The sequence below is a fragment of the Bacillus rossius genome, chromosome 1, assembly GCF_032445375.1.
Source record: "Bacillus rossius redtenbacheri isolate Brsri chromosome 1, Brsri_v3, whole genome shotgun sequence".
Classification (NCBI taxonomy): domain Eukaryota; kingdom Metazoa; phylum Arthropoda; class Insecta; order Phasmatodea; family Bacillidae; genus Bacillus; species Bacillus rossius.
The window spans coordinates 217,592,694-217,612,494 of record NC_086330.1 but is presented as its reverse complement, the minus strand read 5'-3'; the positions used below and the strand labels follow the sequence as shown (position 1 = coordinate 217,612,494).

Sequence of the window (19,801 nt, the reverse complement as noted above, 5' to 3'; positions counted from 1 at the left end):
TACCTATCCTGAAAATGTTTGACCAAGCCACTTTGCAAGCAAGTAAGGCTTCTGTTAATACATTGAGATCATTCCAATTGTCAATAGTCTACTACAACAGCTCAAGAAACCAGCACCTATACTTTCAGGTCTGCAGGGTGTGAAGAATGATCTCTTTGCATCACTGTCCGAGAGATATAGGTCACTGGAGGAAGAAGAAGTGTATGCAGACTTGCCAACTTTTGAAACCCTCAATTAGTACAATACATAAAAAATAATATAACACGCGTAAACTGCTCGCGGCAATTGAAATATTAATAAAATTTCATATCACATTTTTTTCTAGTAATCGAAATTATGTAATCGTTTTAACATACATTAACATTGCAGACCAACAATCATTCTCATTATTTACCATTATGGAAACATTTTTGCTTAGTATCACATCAAAGAAAAAAACTTTGTTCCTTGTGGTACCCTACAAATCAACAGAGTGTACCTTTGTTACAATATACACTGATATCAGTTAACTTCCAGTAGAATCTCCCTGGAGTACTGGTAATGAAAGAAACCTTGACACTATAATTTTCAAACTTGCATTACAAAATGTTACTACTAGTGGATAAAATTTGGATTCAGAGTCATTGCTGCCGTCGGTCGCGACTGAAAATGCCAATTTGTAAATTACAAACAATTTTATAGTTGCATCTGTTGCCATTTCTTTCACGATAGCCGTCGACTTTGTTCTTGCGCAACCAATTTTTTTTGCTACTTCAGAATTTGAAAATATTTTTCTGAATAACGGGCCGGCGTGATCCGAAACATTTAAAGGAATATTATGTTCAACAAAAAGTTTGTAAACATGCATTCTGCACGTATTTAGCATTTTCTGTGCTGTTATTTTGAGCGAACTAATCACTAACCTTTGAACTGACTGCGACACTTTTAACACTTGCGAGATGTTTTGAACAGTTCACGTGGAGATTGATGTCATATCTTCCGCCGTGCCCAATGTTGATGTCGCATCTACACACTGAAAAAACTTGCTTGATTTAAGAATACACGAAAAATCCCGCGTGTATGTATCACGAAATGCCTGAGAATAATGCGTATCACGTTTCGGGGGCATTTTCTTCTTCACTTGATTCCACTTCCGTTAATTGTGCACATAACACGTTTTTATTAAAAACATGCAATAAATTTGTTTCCTAACCTGTAATAAACAAAATCAAAATTGGCTCAACTTTAACTGAAGAATCACAACATACACTTGTGCACGACACCATCTTGCAAAACTAAAAATGCTATTTAAACTGGTTCGTGACTGGTTGTAAGCGCATCAATGTAACTCAGGCGGCCAATAAGGAAAGATATACAATTGAACAACAAATTACGTGGTTCGCTGGCCTTCGACCAATAATATACCGTATTTACTCGTGTATAGCGCGCCCTCGTGTTTAGCGCGCACCACGATTTTTGCAACAAATTCCAAAGAAAAAAAATTTGTTTTTCCCGTAAATAAATTGTACTAACATTTTGTGGTACCTGTTAAGTAATTACGTATGAAACAAATGATAATTTAAATTGATGTGTCGTGATGCGTCAGGAAAATACTTAAACTCTGCTGTGTAGACGGAAGATAATGAAGCGCTGTATCGTTACAACTGGTACGTGGGCGGGAGGAAGGGAGGGAGGCAGGCAGGAATGTGACACGGAGGACTAGATGACTCACCGGTAGCAGCTGCGACAAAGCGAAGGAAGTGGAAGGGGGGGACTGGTGTCAACATTCTCTATCTCTCTCTTTTATTTTACTAGCTGCGTTGGCTTTCTGTAGAGGGGGAGGTCTAAAAATAAACAAGAGACCTGCGAGCTTGCGCGCGCACGTGTGTGTGTGTGTGTGTGTGTGTGTGTGTGTGTGTTTGTGTGTGAAAGAGAGACCAGGTTGTGTGCGTGCGTGTGTGTGTGAAAGAGAGGCCTTGTTGCTTGTGCGTATGTGTGGGGGGCTGGCCAGAAACGTCACCCGTCACCGGCAGTTAACGACTTCCACTCCCCCGCCGCATCTACTCACTTTTTTTTTTCCGTGTATAGCGCGCATCCTTATTTTTTTCCTTTACTTGAGGGGAAAAAAGGGCGCGCTATACACGAGTATATACGGTAACACAATTACCGCACTCGTTTCCACAGCAACAACACATGGCAACAGCTTTCACAAACCATACAATAAAACATTTAAGGCAGACAAAAAATACGTGTTTTAATAAACGTCTCGTACTTAAAATTCGTAAAAAATGCAGACATCCTCGTACAATCGTAATACGGACGTGATTTTCGTACATTTTACGATAAAATCGTAAAGGTTGGCAAGTCTGTGTATGCATTAAGTACACTACTTGATCCTCGATTTAAAGGGACTGTTTTCACAAGCAAGGAAAGACTTGATAGAGCAGTGGAACTTCTCACTAAAGCAGCAGAATGCCTTAACCTTCATACACATTGTGGAATTGTGCTTGAGCAAGATGGGGTAAGTACAAGTTCTCTTTTTATAGTATGTTAATGTATGTTCTTGCCACTTTGTGTCAGTTTTTAATTTATTTATTTATTCCAAACAGGTAACAAATCTTGCTGGTTCATCAAGTGGCATATGGTCACTGTACTCACAGATAATGCCTGAATGCCTTAAATCCACCAAGTCGGATTCTACAGCAATTGATGAAGTGACCAGATTCTTACGATATCCTACAGTTAACCCAGAAATAAACATCCTCGAATACTGGAAAACTCAGTCTGCGTGTTCACCCAGGCTACATAAACTGTCCAAAAAATATTTGTGTTCACCACCTGCGACAGTGTTCTCTGAACGTTTGTTCAGCACTGCAGGAAACATATGTGACCAAAAACGAAATTGTCTTGATCCAGACCGTGTAAAAATGCTTGTTTTTTTAAATAAATATTTAAAAGGTTAAATGATTCTGCATAAAGTTTAATTTTTTCTCATAACTTATAAATAATTTTATAATCAACCCTTGAGATTTGGATTTGGATTTGTGGGGTGGATTCGAGGTACTGTTTGGGATTCAAATTCAAGATTCGGATTCAGGAAAAATGGGATTCGACCCATCACTACTAAATACGCATTGAACAGAGAAAGAAAAACTCGTAACTAAAAACCACCACGAAGCACAAACGTTTACTAACACACAATATGGCGGTAAAACTGGCCAGGATAACGATAGTGTAGCCAAAGCCATACGCTAAATTAATCGATAGTTAGAAAATGCAATACCTAATTGATACTATGTATGATGTATATCAATATAATCAATATTTTAATAATCCATTCTGCAAGTTTCGGGAATAAATCCATAAAATATTTACTAAATTCGTAAAATCGTAAAATTGTTCGTTTTTCGTACATTTTACGAAAAAATCGTAAAAGTTGGCAGGTATGCATTGTGTTCGCCGATTTATTTCTGATCTTTTATGTCCGGTGACCATTTTTGATTAGGTAAATTGATATTTTAACAAGTTTAATTTGAATAATATATATGTGTGGAGATAGTGCCTTTTTGCCCTCAGGGAGACGTGTTGCCGGAAATTACGTGGCAGCCCACTCTCGTTTTAGAACGTTATGGACGCAGAACACTGTTCCATGTTGCTGCCCAGGTATATATCCTTCCGCGGGACTGTTTCTTCATCCGCACGTAACTTTAGTCTTTTAGGCTTGGCATAATGTTTAATCACCATGGGTGAGCAGTCCAATGTTGGTTAATGCAATGTCTATATGTAATTTTCAAATCGGTAGGTGACACTTGGCCTACCTAGGTAATATTTGTTTGTGATTGTGGGCGGCGTCAAGATCCCCGCCATGTTGGATTGGATAGCACTGCTCATATGAGCGCAGGAAGGAAAAGGAGTTAGGAGTGGGACGCGAGCGTGAATGGTTGCGAGTGCCGCGAGCTGGCCAGTAACAAGGGGTTGGTTATAATTATGAAAATATTGCAATAAATTGGTGTCGATTCGACAAGTCTTTGTTTACTTTATCTCGTCCGTGGCTCATCAAAGAACCGAACCACTACAGTATTATGACAAAATCATGATGCATTCTAAGTCAAAAATTTGAAAGCAAACAAACATCTTTTATTTTGAATTGTCAGTATTCGAGGTAGAATTGAATACGAATAATAAAATATTGGTATTCATATCCGAAAATTCTATAATTCGCACAGGCTTAGTCACTAGTGAAATTTGAGTGTATTTAATAGGACATAAATGAGGGTTTGTCAGTCAGTGAATTTCCAATTGTGGCTTAACACAACTCAAAAGTATTATTACTGAATGTGGAGAGTTGTTCATATTTAAAACAAAATACACCTGAAACATGAAAACATTTTCATACTGAACTGTTTTCTGTGTTATAAATTTAGAACACACTGCTTGCTTTACATTACAAAATGGTGTAATTTTCCAGTGCTTTGAAAAAAAACAGCGATAAATACTTTTTCAGGCTAGGTAATTGCATAAAATAAGTCATGCAGTCATGGTACGTAAATAGCACTAATTTAACAAGGTTTCACTCTTTAGTGTTTTCAAAATAGTGTTACATAGTTAGTGCTCACTGCACTAGCCAAACATGTATCGAGTTTAAAAAAAAATATAGTTATGTATCAGCCCTTCAAGTACTTACTGTATTTATCAGCAGAAAAGCTGCCTCTGCATATCGATCACACCTATAATTTTAGGCATAAACGTTTATAGCCCAGGAATTTTAGAGTTTAACCCGGAAAAAAATATTATAAAGCTGCAAATTTGGTCATTAGTACTATTCACCTTCCTGAACAACATACTGAATTTCCCCTATTCTCCCGTGCCGGCGTCCATGTTTTTTTTCGGGTAAGAATGTCTTAAGTCGCAAAAATCGACACACCTGCAAAATTGACCCTTCAGAAATTAAACCCAAGAATAAATACTCTTCTATATATATTTTATTTCATTGTAAGATCATAATAAATAGCTGTAAATTTTCAATTAGTAAATTAAATACATTTTCAGCATTTTTAAAGTGATTATCTTTCAAGAATTTCTTGAAAAATTAGCAAAGTTGCAAATCAACTGACTCAGAGAGTATAAATTAAGCCAGATAGCTAAAAAGTGGTTTCTACAATCGATATTTGCTACAGTTTTCTTTTTCCAATTGTGTATTATTCATTCTCATGGGATGGTTTTTTTTAGGAGATACGGCCGTCTAAACAATAGCGCGCGTCGTGTAATCACATACACTGGTGTGCATCGTCAAGTGCAATTGCGAGTCTACAGAATCTATGTAAGTGTAAGCTAGTTAATATTCAAGTACCATTCAGTTAAACGCATATTATAAGTATGTTAATCATGTATACATAATTTATATAAATGATTTGGACTGTTATGTTATGCGACACCTAAACTGAAACAACACTATTTTGATTCCTAATTCAGTTTTGTTTTAATTAATTTCAAAATAAATAACTTATGTTAGGCCTATGGTAATATATTTTTTAGCACAGCATTTACTAAAATTAATTTATTTTATTAAAACTAGAATACGGTTTTCTATGTTAATAAAACCATCTCTTAATTATATGCATAGTAGTAATGTTTGCAATCTTTTCTACAACTCTTTCATTATGAATTATAAACTAAAAAAAAGGAAAGCAATTTATTTGGTTCATGAATTAGACATAATTACTTATAAAGTAGCTTCTTCTGGGTCATCTTCGTCGCCACTTCCATGAAAATCTTGAATTTCTATATTCATGCAGCTTCCTCCTCTACAATGTCCACACATCGTCGAGCAGGCCAATCCAGCACGCCTGCATTCACATATGTAGCCACAGTCTGTCTTACAGCCACAGGAAATCAGGCGCAACAAAGAATCAGGTGCAGGTGCCCTGCTAGTCAGTATTGGAACCAAGTATCCTCCAGCCAGTTGCCACCCCCAGTTGACTGAATTAAGGGATACGTTATCATACCATTGCTGAACCTAGGGCAAATAAACAAGTTTTATTATTTAATTTTTCGATATTATATACATTCAGTTACATTCTCAGTGTATAGTTGAAAAGAATTACCTGATGTGTCAGCAGTGAATGTTCTGCACATACTACACTTGTTGGTGGCAATGTCGCTAGTTCAAAGGCTGCCGTAACAGACTGCTTAGCGATGGAGCGTGTATACTGAATTACTCTGAGTTCATCCAAACTGGTGATTTTTTCCCTACCGTACAGAGCTATGACGAATTTCTCTACAGCAGCACAAACCTCCACTTTCGTAGACTCTGGACTGTTGAACACTTGTGCAACATAGACCATGTCAGGTCTCTGGAGAATTTTCCATGCTTTTTTTTTACCTTTGCCAAAGAAAGCAGATGTTGTGTCACAACCAGTAACTGCATGACAGAAGAGGAAATTATCTTTGCTCTTTCCGATATGTTCTTGAATTTCCTTCACATGACACACTTTGTCACATTTTGTATTCGTACCTGGACTAAGGACTCTTAAGTCCATGTCATCAGTGGCGCGGGATAACAGCATGACTACAATGTCTGTGTCAGATACAACAACTGTGACATTGTTTCCCAATGAAACCAGCTCAAGCGCTTTCTTCACAATAAGAGTAACAGCATCGCCCTCAGAATTGCACACTTTGATTCCTGCTGTTTCGGAATGGTGGGCCAACAAGGTGATCAGTCGTTCCTTGTTGTGATGGTTACTTAGGAAATCAGCTTGTGTTGTGCTCGCAGATGTGTTCATGTCAAACATAAATTCAGCAGATGTCCTTTTAGAAGCACGCCGAATATGTTCTTGTGATTTTGTAGACAGAACATTGTAGCCATCAAATACAACAGTCACAGATGCTCTATAATGTTTCTGCACAAATTGTAAGTATGCATCCACTATTTGGCCATATGTAGCAGGACGTGACCAAACCAGAGCATGAAGTAGATAACCACCATCAATTACTATTCTTTTTGGGTCATTTGTGGAGTTTTCCTCAGGTGTTGTGTAGGAGAAAAACTGTAAAAAGGCGGATTTCACTGTTTTACGCATTCCCACTTCATCAAAAAGAGCTGGAGGTCTTGGAGAAAGTTCATAACTGAGATAGTGTTTGAGATCATTCTCAGTCTTCATGACACACACTATCCGCATAAAGAGCTGGTGAGAATTTACCTCTACAACATCATCACGTATCAAAATGCTTCGAGACACTGCTGAGAGAGGCATGACTCTGTTTTTATGTGTAAGTTTAACTTCACCAAATGTCGAGCCTATTGTACGTTTTATAGCACCCAAACCAACATATTCTGCTTGATCACAGTTAATACTATCATCTCCTACAACACCAGATGCAAGTAATCGCAAGCAGTCTCCATTCCAAGGAGAGTGTTGCTTAAGTCAAGACAGTAGTACAGCAACATCACGAGCATCTCTGGTTTTGCATGAATCCCTTAACTCAACATGCTGTTCAGATGATCCAGCTTTTATGCCAGAAAGCTCCTCCAAGGCATTGCACAACTTCAAGAATACAGGAAAAGCAGCTACAAAATATGCAAGTGTACTTTCTGTTATTCCACGTCCTCTTGTAAGGCCCCCTTGAGTTTTGAGCGCACGCATGAGATCCTGCTCTATCGACAAGTCCGTCCATACGCCTCCCCAGAACTCGTCCTTTCTTTGTACAGTAAAGAAACTTTGTGATGTAAATTTGTTGTACCCATTTGGCGGCATTCGAGATGGAAGTTCCTCCATCTGCTGGACATATAGGTGAGCTGATTTTGCATAGTGAAAGTGTCCAACAGCATGCAGGTATGGCAACATTGACCGCACACACTGTAAATGGAGTTCCCAATCACCAGACCTTTCAGCTCTAATAAAAAGGCGTAATATGTCCACCTGCCACAGGTTCTGCACCCATGACTTGCCAGTACGACTTTGTTCAGACAATGCTGTGCACTTTCTTTCAAATGAAGCTAGAAAACTGACTAGCAAAGGTGACTCCACAGCATCTGGAATCATTTTCTCACCACTTATAACTTCAAGAAAGAGTTTGTGTAATTCTTCTTGATAAAACGAAAAGCAATTTTCCATTCCTAGTTCATAGTAATCAGGGCCTAAGAAGTTAACATGTGTGCTCGCACAGCTCTAGAAAATGCATGGCCTGAAATCATGTGTGTTACTGAAGATTTAGCATAAACTTGCATCAACAGCTCTTATATGCCACTCCCAGACGTTATGAATCCAACAGAGCCCACGTAACTGACGAGGAGATGGAATCCACCAAGCCGAAGAGTTACACTATCCAGTTCCCCAAGAGGTGCAGCTGCGATAATTTCTGATGCCTTCGCATAAAGTGGCTGATCAAAAGTAACAATACAGCTACCCTGATTGTGGCGTTTACACTCGTCAGCTGCAAAAATAAGTGCAGTATAAATAATACTGTGATTTGATGGCTCTAAATTTATAAATGGCACTGCCTCGACTGCAGTTACGCACCAACTAATTTCCCCTGTGTGTATACAGCTACGCATAAAACCATTCCAAGATGATGCTTAAAACTCTTCTAACCATCTAGCAGAGGTCCAAAGTACATCTGCTGCAATAGCATTTTTCACAGACCGAGCTGTAGCATCAGACACAGTGGCTAGCTCGCGAATGCTAATGCCCTTATGTCCTGGCAATGTTGACTTTTTGTAACTGTGAACTTGAAGTTTGCCTCTGACGGCTATGATGTCTGCTGATGGTGGATGAAGCTGTCTGTTAATTGTCATTGATTCTTGGTTTTGAGCTTTGCATCTCCCACAGCTGTATTTTATATAATAATCTTAACTTTGACATCACATTGTTGAAATCACATTGTTGTACTTTCAAAATTAGAATGCTTCAGCATTATAAATTAGTAGAATACCTTATAAATATTAATGCATTGTAGTATAAAACAAAATAATATTTAGATAATGGAAAAGTTTTCATTTATTGAACATAATAATTAATTTTTTTTTTATGTTTTGAGTGATTACCGAACAACCGCAAGGCCTAAAGAGGAACACTATTCATCAGGAAATAGGAAAGTAGTCAGCCATGGTCTTTACCAGTATTTGCCTAAAGTAATTTAATGAAACCATGGAAAACCAAAATCACAATGGCTCAACCGAGTATTGAACCTGAGTCCTCCCAAATGTGAATCCAACGTAATGCCGTTGTAGTACATACCTCACTATTGACACCTCAATAGTAACATACGTTTAACACAATGCTAGGTTAAAATTGTAATAAATTACCTTACCTGCATTGTTCGTGCAACTTTAGTGACGACCCGGTCTCCACGAGAGACCGTAAGAAAAGGACGTTTCCGACGTTTCCATCAGCCCTTTGTTCACTGGCTTTAACGAGTCCCAACAATCCTCTTGTTACTGTAGTTATTTCTTCTTGGCCAGGTTCCAGTGTTTTTTTTTACAAATCAAACACTCAGATTGAGTAGCAATTTCAACTAATATTTCATTTCTAACCACAAACTCACATTAAGAAATAAATAACTCATTCCAAAGCACCAGTAAATACGCAACTTCACTTCTGACACGTCCAGACAAAGACTGAACATTTATTTGAGGAGCCAGTCACCGATCAGTCGAATGTATGTAATTGATCGACAGAGACAACAGACACGTATGCAAGTACTGAAATACAATGCGTCTAGACAACTGCTGGTGGTGACTCGTGCCAGAACTCGTGATTACACGACGCGCGCTATTGTTTAGGTGGCCGTATCTCCTAAACAAACCATCTCATGAAAATAAATAATACACAATTGGAAAAAGAAAACTGTAGCAAATATCGATTGTAGAAACCACTTTTTAGCTATCTGGCTTAATTTATACTCTCTGAGTCAGTTGATTTGTAACTTTGCTAATTTTTCAAGAAATTCTTGAAAGATAATCGCTTTAAAAATGCTGAAAATGTATTTAATTTACTAATTGAAAATTTACAGCTATTCAGTATGATCTTATGATGAAATAAAATATATATATATAAGAGTATTTATTCATGGGTTTAATTTCTGAAGGGACAATTTTGCAGGTGTGTCGATTTTTGCGACTTAAGACATTCTTGCCCTAAAAAAACATGGACGCCGGCACGGGAGAATAGGGGAAATTCAGTATGTTGTTCAGGAAGGTGAATAGTACTAATGACCAAATTTGCAGCTTTATAATATTTTTTTCTGGGTTAGGGTATTTTTGAGCCTAAAATTCCTGGGCTATTAACATTTACACGGTAAGTAAGGGTTGCTCTCGAACATGTCTTCTGTAAATGGCAATTTGCCTGCTTTCTAGCCTACTTTATTACTCTCGGAGGGGGTGAGGCAGCATTCTTGTGCCCACTTCTCCCTCTCTTTTCTTTCAACCCCTGCTATTCCCATAGTTCCAAACATAAAGACAATTAAAAATTAGTATTTTTTTGTACTCGCTTTATCTTTCCCGACCCTTCACCACTGCGGGCGGCAGACATAGCACAACCGCGCTGTTCCGATATTTTAACTAAACAATATATGCTTATTTGTGAGTTATATTTATTAAAAACCAACATAGGCTAGTTGTTAACATAATGATTCACCTATAAAGTGCAAATTTAAACTGTTTTTTTTTTTTTTCATGCAAAGTGTTAACTTCATTTTTTAAACCTAAAAAGATGCATAAAATTTTTTACCCATATGCGGATGGATACTCGGTTAAGGACTTGGTTCATATCTATCTGTACTCTATAGTGACCAATTAAAACCATTTGGGCAAGCATAAGCAAATTGGCAAAAGGCCACTCACACAGTGATGGTGTTTGTGTCCAGGTCCACGCAGTTGACGTCCGTGGGCGGGTCGTACAGGTCGAAGAAGCGAGAGTCGACGCCAATGAGAAATGGCAAAGGAGCGTGCAGCACCTCGGCCAGCCCCAGGGGGCAGAGCGGGATGTACGGGCACTGCCACTTGAACGGGAAGATGATCTGCAACAACACTGCTGCTGAAACCCTCGTACGTGGGGACTTCTGAGGCATGCAGTGAGAGGGTGGGTGATCGCAACAACCTCATAGCAACATCGAGTGAACTCGCCGAGCTAGTCTCAGCAGAACCAACAGGCTTGCTTGCCTGATAAGACATATGGTCACAGGTAAGAACCTCTCGTCATAAGTATGAGTCATGGTGGCTTAAGAACTCAATTCAATAGCAAATTTTTTAAAAAAAACTTCTAACCTCAAGAAAGAAATAAAGATAAATTGAAAATATCAACAAATAATTTTGATACTTTTCATGAATACAAACACTAGAACTGGCAATATATTTAAATACAATGCTTTGTTACAATGCAGACCTCGTCTGGCATCTATGATCGTAATTCCACATATATGAATAATTGGAAATTTGCTGAGCACCAAAAATATATTACAATTCAAAAACAAAATTGCTGCTGTAAATGCTGATTGGAGAAATTAACTCTATCAGACAAATGTTACTGATTTTTACTGCTTTTTATTTCTCGTTAACAAAAATCCACAACTCACAATGGCCGCCATCTTCCGATTAAAACACTGTTTCAGATTCTCCACAATACACCACAAAAAAGTTTGATGCTTCAAGAAAATCATTTACATTGAAATGGTACCAAAAGTCCGATAAAATGAAGATTAATTACTGATATTAAAATTATATGGATACACACACACTCACGGTACAAGCCAAATATTTTGTCCTTGAAACAATGACTAAAAACTAATTCAAAGTCTTGTTACGGGCTTGATACAGACAACTGCTGTCAATGAACTCTGAATAAAATTTCTAAAATTTCACAGCCGTGAAATTTACCTACATTTTAATTTATTTTCCGAGCCATCGCACAACTGAACCCTTTCAGTACCGTGATCACACAAATACTACTGACTACCTCCATCCACGAAGGAAGGAGGTGGTCGTGTTTTCCCCATGACCAATCACATACGTATAAGCTTAACGGTGAGCCAATCAAAGCTTGAATTACAAGATATGAAAATCATTTGCAAATACAGTAAAATCTCGTTATAAAGTACATCAATAAAGCCTCAACTTTCATACTTAGTAATGAAAGTACTTTATTCTGAAAGTCTATATATTTACCTTTAAAACATAATATTTTTTAATTTTTAAAAATAAAGTTGTAGGGGATCAAAAGTTACATTAGCTTGGAAGTAAATATTTGTAAAACAACAAGAATTTAAAAAAAAAAATTACTGAACTTAATACAGCAGCCTAAATTCTAGGCCTACATATACAAAATGACAAATGGGTTAAACTATTTTGCAGATGTATACATTTATGGAGATAGAATTCCCTTATCTCCTAGGCGAAGTCTCTTGCGACCAGCAGATAAAGATGACTGTTCGTACAGTTAATTAATTTTATCACGATCTTTTATTATTGTTGACAGTGTAGTGGGCACTAAAACAAACGACCGTGCCACATCTGCATTTTTCATGCCTTTGTCAACTTCTTTAGTTTGCTTGCGTTTCTTTTTATCTTTTGGTCATCCACACTGATTAAAATATTAAATTAACAATATTGTTTGCCTCGCTCCACGTCAAACGTAAACAAACCTCGCATCCATAGATAACCATAGCGCCACACTAGTAGCGCGCATCGCGAGCATGGCTGTACCAGGCGACATTCCGACCTTCATGGCAACACAAAGCGTGTCGGCCATCTGTGACACCAAACAGTTCAAAACTTAACCTGCATAAATTAGCATTATTTGATTTTCTATTTCGTATATAAGTTAAAATATAATTTTTATTCAACTTTTGTATCTGCGTTAATTAAAACTTTTAAAATGTGCTCTACAAATAACCAAAAGATGTCGCAGGTAAAAACAATTGTCTTGAAGAGAGGCGAGACAGCAATCGATTGTTTAGATCGTCTCGTGCACTAAAGTGTGTGATCCATGGAGGAGGAAGAATGGCCCGTTATACTGTACTATGATTCTATGAATCATTACGTTTTATACTTGTTAACCAGGGTTGGGAAAAAAAGAGTTTTTTTTAAAAAAAATCAATAAACATGTTTTATTGTTTTAAACTGTTTTTTTTTTTTTGTTTTAAACAGTTTTTTTTAGTTTAACTTTTTTTGTTTTTAATATTAATTTTAATCAAAACCACCAGAATATGTTTTGCACATATGGTTTCAGCAGAAGTCCCATCAGGTGTAAGGTATATTGCTACACTTTTTTGAATATGGAATTCCCTGACATTGCCCGGTTTTCCCTGACTGTAGCCATTCCGGATATTATTAAGTACAAGGCAAAAATTTCACCTTTCAAGGAGTATTTATTCAGTCCTGTAACACTAAAAGAGATTAAACCTCCAGTATGGTTGATGGCTTTGGAGAAAAGTACTCATCATGCAACATTGAACCTGGCACATCAGTTACACAGTGCAGTGGCTTCGTCAGCTGGTATTGAACGTCTTTTCTCCACATTCGGGTTTGTGCATAGTACTGTAAGGAACCGGCTAGGAACAGAGAAGGCTGCCAAACTTGTAACTGTTTTCCGTGCACTTTACTAACAAAAACAGATTTTAATTAGGTTAGATGAACTTAGTGGAACTGGCACCTTAAAAGGTATGACCCCAAGCAGTGCTGGTATTTTATGTTTACGTAAGGAATGTGTTTCACTTCAAAACTTCTCATCCTAGTCTGGATATTTTTATCACAATTGGTGACTTACAATGAGATAGTGATGCTTGTGATGAAAATGTCAATATGCAGTTTTCGTTTTCGTAAGAAATAAAACTTTTTTTAAAATACATATAAAAAACATGTTTAGAACAGAATGTTTTAAACATTGTGTTTTAAACTTGTTTTATTCAGAGTGTATTGTTTAAAACAATTTTGAACATATTGTTTTAAACATTTTGTTTTAAACCTGCCAACCCTGTCGTTAACAATTCTGGAAAGTGATAAAAATTAATCATAATGTACATTTTAATTAAAGAAACCATGCACAAACACAGTAACAATTATGTATGTAAAATTTTCCTGATAACTAGAAAAGAATGGTCGTTGTATTGAAAGGTAGGATACGTTTTGAATGTTAAAGTGAAATATTGTTACATTGTTTACATTGGTGTTTTGAGCGGGAATTTAAAATCATACGTTGAACTGAAAGATACATTATTCTAAAGTACGCTGTAATGGAAATCCACTGTATATAACTAGAGACATTCCCTTCTATAGCCCAGTCAACGAAGGTCAAAAAATCTCAAATAGGGGAAATAATTCGTGTAGTCGCAAATTTTTGTACAGTGGTAGGGGAAATACCCATGAACAACATACTAAAAATCCTGACCGGTGGGTTGTGAGCGGGGGGGTGGGGGATCATTTAACTGTCATTTGTTAACGTTTTTCATGAATAAATAAAAAACCGCGGCCTCTAGCAAAAACATGTTTCTTTACAAAATTAAAGTACATAAAATTTACTATAAAAACGTTCTAATAAATGTTTCTCTAGGATGTATAGTTTTCGAGCTGCAGGGAATATAAAATCCGAATTATTAAACAAATGTGTTTGAATTATACGAAATTAATTTTTAATGTTAAATTTAGTGGGTTTAAACTGAATATTAAATGTATGTACAACATCTAAGTTAAGTGGTGGATAATTTTTTTTTTTTTGGTGTTATATGGAGAGGGGGTTTGAGGGTGTGTACGAGGAAGGACGCTTGGGGCGGGAAGGGGGGTTGGAATGAGGTCAAGCACCACCCTCCTTTGTGCGTCTACCCCCTTCCATTTTCCCGTCCCTACCATCACAACACATTTCACATCCTGTTGACAGTTATTTTCCGGGGTCGGGCCAAAGTGTTGCGTTGTCCCGTCGGGGTTTGGCGCGTACACGGAGGATGCAACGATGGACACTCAAACTGCCAGTTCCTCCCCGGCCTCAGCTCATTCGTGCAAGTGAGTGGAAAAAATTTCTTTGTCGTGCTCATGTTCATATAGTTGGGTTATTTTAAGACTATTATGTGACTGCTTATTTGCATTAAACCAACAAACAATGGGTGAAAAGTGTTTAATTTGTGAGCGTGATGTCATCAACGACCTTTGTAACATTGGTGAAAAAGGGATACGGGGATTGGTAAATGCAAGTGATCTAAGAAAAGATGGAAAATCTGAAGGTTTCAGGAACAAGAAACATGGTGTTGTTCATCAATCTTGCAGAAAAGAGTACACTAGAGCTGACTCAATTAAAAGATTTATAAGTAAAGCTCTTTCAGAGCAACAGCCTTCAACTTCGCATGGTGCCCCCCGTTTGCGTTCAACTGAAGTGAAATTTGATTTTAAAACTAACTGTCTGTTTTGTGCGGAAGCTATTGACGATGAATTTCATGAGAAACAGAAGAAAAAACCACAAAATCTACGGCGAAAGGTTTACAATGTTCGATCCATCAGTTATGACAACACAATTACAGTTAGAGCACAGGAAAGAAGGGATGAATGGGGAGACACCATCCTAAGACGTATCAGTTCAGTTGGGGATCTACATGCTGCAGATACTATATATCATGAAGATTGCTATAAAAATTTTTTTATAGCCTCAGCACCTACATCTAGAAAAAGAGGACGCCCTGAAGATGAAGAAATTTCTGCATCAATGGAGGAGATATTCAGTTATATAGAAGGAAATGACGACTGCCAGTTCTCCTTGGACGAGCTGTTGGAGCAAGTTTCAGGAACCACACCTCATATAAAGACAATCAAGGAAAGAATGAGAGAAAAATATGGGGACTGCATTGTTTTCAGCACAATTCGCACCCGAAAAACAGTTGTTTGCTTTCGTAGAGCAGGAGAAAAATTTTTGAATGATATGTGGTATTCTTCGAGGTGCAAAGACGAACAAGCAGAGTGGGAGAGAATTGTAAAAGCTGCTGCTGCAATAATCTTGGAAGATATTGAATCAATGGCATATGACAATTCTGTTTTTCCACCCTGTGACATATTCTGTAGCGGGGCTGAGGAAATGGTACCCCCTATACTCCGTGTCTTTATGAATTGCATTTCAGCAAAAAAAAGAGGAAAACAGAAAATTGAAAAGAAGCTGACAGCTATATCCCATGCCCTCATTGCTGCCATTCGCCCTCGATCTTTCATATCTCCTATTCTACATGCTGTAGCTCTGTTCATTCACAGAAAGTTTGGATCAAAAAATTTGGTCAATTTACTTGCTGGTTTGGGATTCAGTGGAAATTATCACGAAGCTCAGCAGCTGGAGCTATCAACTGTCTACCACATCGAAGAACCTGTTCCAAGTGTAGCATTCTGTCAATATATTTTCGACAATGCAGGTTTCAATGTCTCCACAATCGATGGCTGGAATACTTTTCATAGCATGGGAGGCATCAAATGCATCACACCTGCCTCAGCTCTCCCACCATCTGAAGAGGTTCAGAGGCTCAAATCGGCTCCCACTGCCACAGAAGTAGGCCACCTAGGTGTTAAGGAACTTCAGACCTTTGATCATCAGACAAACAATGCATTACGGCATATTACTGTTCTTGACTTGAACATTCTCAATCCTATTCCAGCTGACATATTTGCACCAACTTTGCAAGATATGCTGTGGATGTGTTGTAAGTGGCTCCACTCAGTGCAACCCACTCCAGAACTGCCCGCAATTCCGGAATGGAAGGGATTTATGCAGTTTGTCAGTAATACAATTAATGGCGAAAGAAGTGCAGTAACTTTCCTGCCATTCATTAATTCACCACCAAGTGACTACAACACAGTGTACACAGCACTACAGTATGCTTCCAATGATAGCCAGCAGCAAGGTGCCACGATTTGTTTTGTTACTTTTGACCAACCATTGTATATAAAGGCACGAGAAATCCAGTCAGGTATTATTTGTGTGAGATTGGGAGGATTTCATACACTTATGTCCTTCATGGAGTGCATTGGTCACACAATGGCAGGGTCTGGACTGAAAGAAGTGTTAAGCCTAGTTTATGCTCCAAATTCAGTTGACAAGATCTTAACTGGGCGTGCTTACAGCAGAGCCGTTCGGGGACATTTACTCGTTCAAGCGGTTTTAGCTCGAATAATTCTGGAAGAAGCCAGTATTTCAGAAGAAGAAAAGAAAGATATTATAAGAATTTTGATCAATGTGGAAGATCTTACTGTACAAAAGGTTGAGGGTAATTCTTGCTTAGCATCAATTTTAAATAAATTCAAGAATGAGCTAGAGCGTGTCAAGGAAAACGGTCCTACTGCTGCTTTGTGGGTGCAGTATTTTAACATGGTATCATTGATGAAAAAGTTAATAGATTCTGAGCGCCGTGGTGATTGGAATGGCCACTTGTCCTGTGTTCAGAGCATGATACCATTCTTCCATGCAAGTGGTCATTTTCAATATGCAAAATGTGCCCACCTCTATGTGCAAGACATGCTAGCACTAAAAACTAGCCACCATAATGTGTTTAAGGATTTTGCAGATAAGGGTTATTTCACTATAAATCGAACTGCTTCACATTGGGCAGGGGTTTGGTCAGACATGACCATAGAGCAGACACTAATGCGCTCCTTTAAAAGCTCAGCTGGTATGACACGAGGAAGAGGAATAACTGATTCTGTTCTAGCGAAGTGGGTCGCTGGGTCCCCTGGAGAAACCACCATCTGCTTGTCAGTAGAGGAGTTTGCTGGCATGACTTTTTCAAGTAGGGAGCAGCATGTTGATTTCCGGGAATCACGGCAAAATAGGGCTGGACAAGACAGGGCAAAGATTTATGACTGGTTCAATGACCATCATCCTTTTCCAAAAATTAATTCACTTATATCTCTATCGACAGGGATAATCGGAAACAAAGATAAATAGTCATCAGGCCACAGAAATCGGTACTGGTACCATGAAAAGTTTGGTAGGCTGTAATTTTGGTGACATAAAACAGTCTAAAAAGAATGTTGTGTTGTCATTGGCTAATATGAGCAATGCAATTAAAGTTAATGGTGACACAGTGACTGTAGACCCTTTGACAATTTTCCAAAGAATTGCCATTACAAAAAAGAGTGATGAAGATGTTGCACAGCTTATGGAATTTGAATTATCTCCATTCCCATTGGCACTATTTAATGAAGGGGGAATGAGAAAAGGAAAGAAGTCTTCTTTTCATGATGCTTTTCCAGAAGATTTTTATGCAACTCATGATCTAAGAAAGACCACTAATGTAGTAGATGGAGGCTTCCTCCTTCATCGCATGAAATGGAATTCGGGTACCAAGATTTCTGTTCTTTGCGATCAATACATAGCCTATGTACTGAAGCATTATGGTGAAAACTGTACTGTGGTTTTCGATGGTTATGGTGACATCAACAGTACAAAGCGAGCAGAGCAGAAGAGAAGAAGCCTCACAAAAACCTCATGTGATTTTAATTTTAATGAAAACATGAATGTCACTGTTCAACAAGAGCATTTTCTTGCAAACGAAAAGAACAAAACCAGGCTCATAAAACTTGTCAGTGAAAAAATGGCAGCAACGGGAATAGAAACAGTAGTTGCTACAGGGGATGCTGATGGCACTATAGTGAGATGTGGATTAGAGAAAGCTTCCCTACACCCCACTGTTACAATAATAGGGGAAGATGTCGACTTGATTGTTTTACTGATTGCTTTTGCACGACCAGGGAGTAATGTATACTTCATGAAACCTGGCAGAGGAAAGGTGGGATCAAAATTGTTTTTAATAAACAAGCTCCAACAACTTCCTTTTGCAGAAACAATTCTTCTTCTCCATGCTTTTAGCGGTTGTGACACCACCTCCGCCATTTACAACAAAAGCAAAGGAGGAATGATTAAGCTGTTCAGTAAGATACCCAAGCAAGTGAAGACAATATCCGACATCTTCACTAGCCCCTCGACACCAGCAGAAAAGGTTGCACAGGCTGGTGAGAAGATGTTTTTAGAAATTTACCAAGCGACTGCAGATCAGAAAGATCTGAATAAACTCCGTTATGCTGCATTCCTAAAATCATCAACGAAGCCAAAACCAGACCTCGCCTCACTGCCACCAACTACAGGAGCTGCGCACCAACACTCTTTTAGAGTTTACTTACAGGTATGTTATTTTACTAATAACTTAATTGTATATAATGCCTTTTACAGCACTATTTCTTACAATTTACAGCTGCATGGTAACTTACTTCTAGATACAGCAATGGCTCAACAACCCTGTATCCCCGACCGAGTGGGGATGGAACCGAGGAGAGGATGGATTGCTCACCCCAGTAACAACCCAAGAAAAAGTAGCACCTGAAGCGATATTGAAAAGCATCTTTTGCCGATGTTCTACTGGGTGTGGGGGACGATGTGGATGCAGAAAAGCCGGCATTCCATGCTCCATGGTGTGCGGCGCATGCCAAGGTACATGTACGAATGGTGCACCATTACTCGATCTACAAGACGATGATGATTCATATTTGTGTGTTTGAAAAGTAGGTATTCACATTTCAGATAATACCGTATTGGTCCGAATATAAGGCGACCATTTTTACATAAACGAGAGATGCAAAAATTGGAAGTCGCCTTATTTTCGCACCCAAGACGTCAGAACCGCAAACATTAGTTCCAAGCTGAAAGCTACAGTAGAAACATTGTTTAACAAAACGTTCACGATTTTTTATATTAACTAAAACTTTGTTACCTCACACGGTAAAAACAATAAATCCACCTAATATTGCAGTAATTTACAATTGTTTGAAGTTGAAAATTAAAATATTTGTTCTTGAGTAAAAACGTGA

At 38.1% G+C, this 19,801-nt stretch overlaps 1 protein-coding gene across 5 annotated transcripts in view; it reads right to left on the bottom strand.

Moving 5' to 3' along the window:
* LOC134527290 (DENN domain-containing protein Crag) overlaps positions 1 to 19,801 on the bottom strand; it is a 771,918-nt gene that overhangs the window by 484,571 nt on the left and 267,546 nt on the right. For all 5 annotated transcript variants that reach the window (XM_063359835.1, XM_063359836.1, XM_063359843.1 and 2 more), the window contains one exon: positions 10,823 to 10,998. In XM_063359835.1, the coding sequence (XP_063215905.1) occupies positions 10,823 to 10,998 (176 nt within the window). The remainder of the gene's footprint in view (positions 1 to 10,822; positions 10,999 to 19,801) is intronic.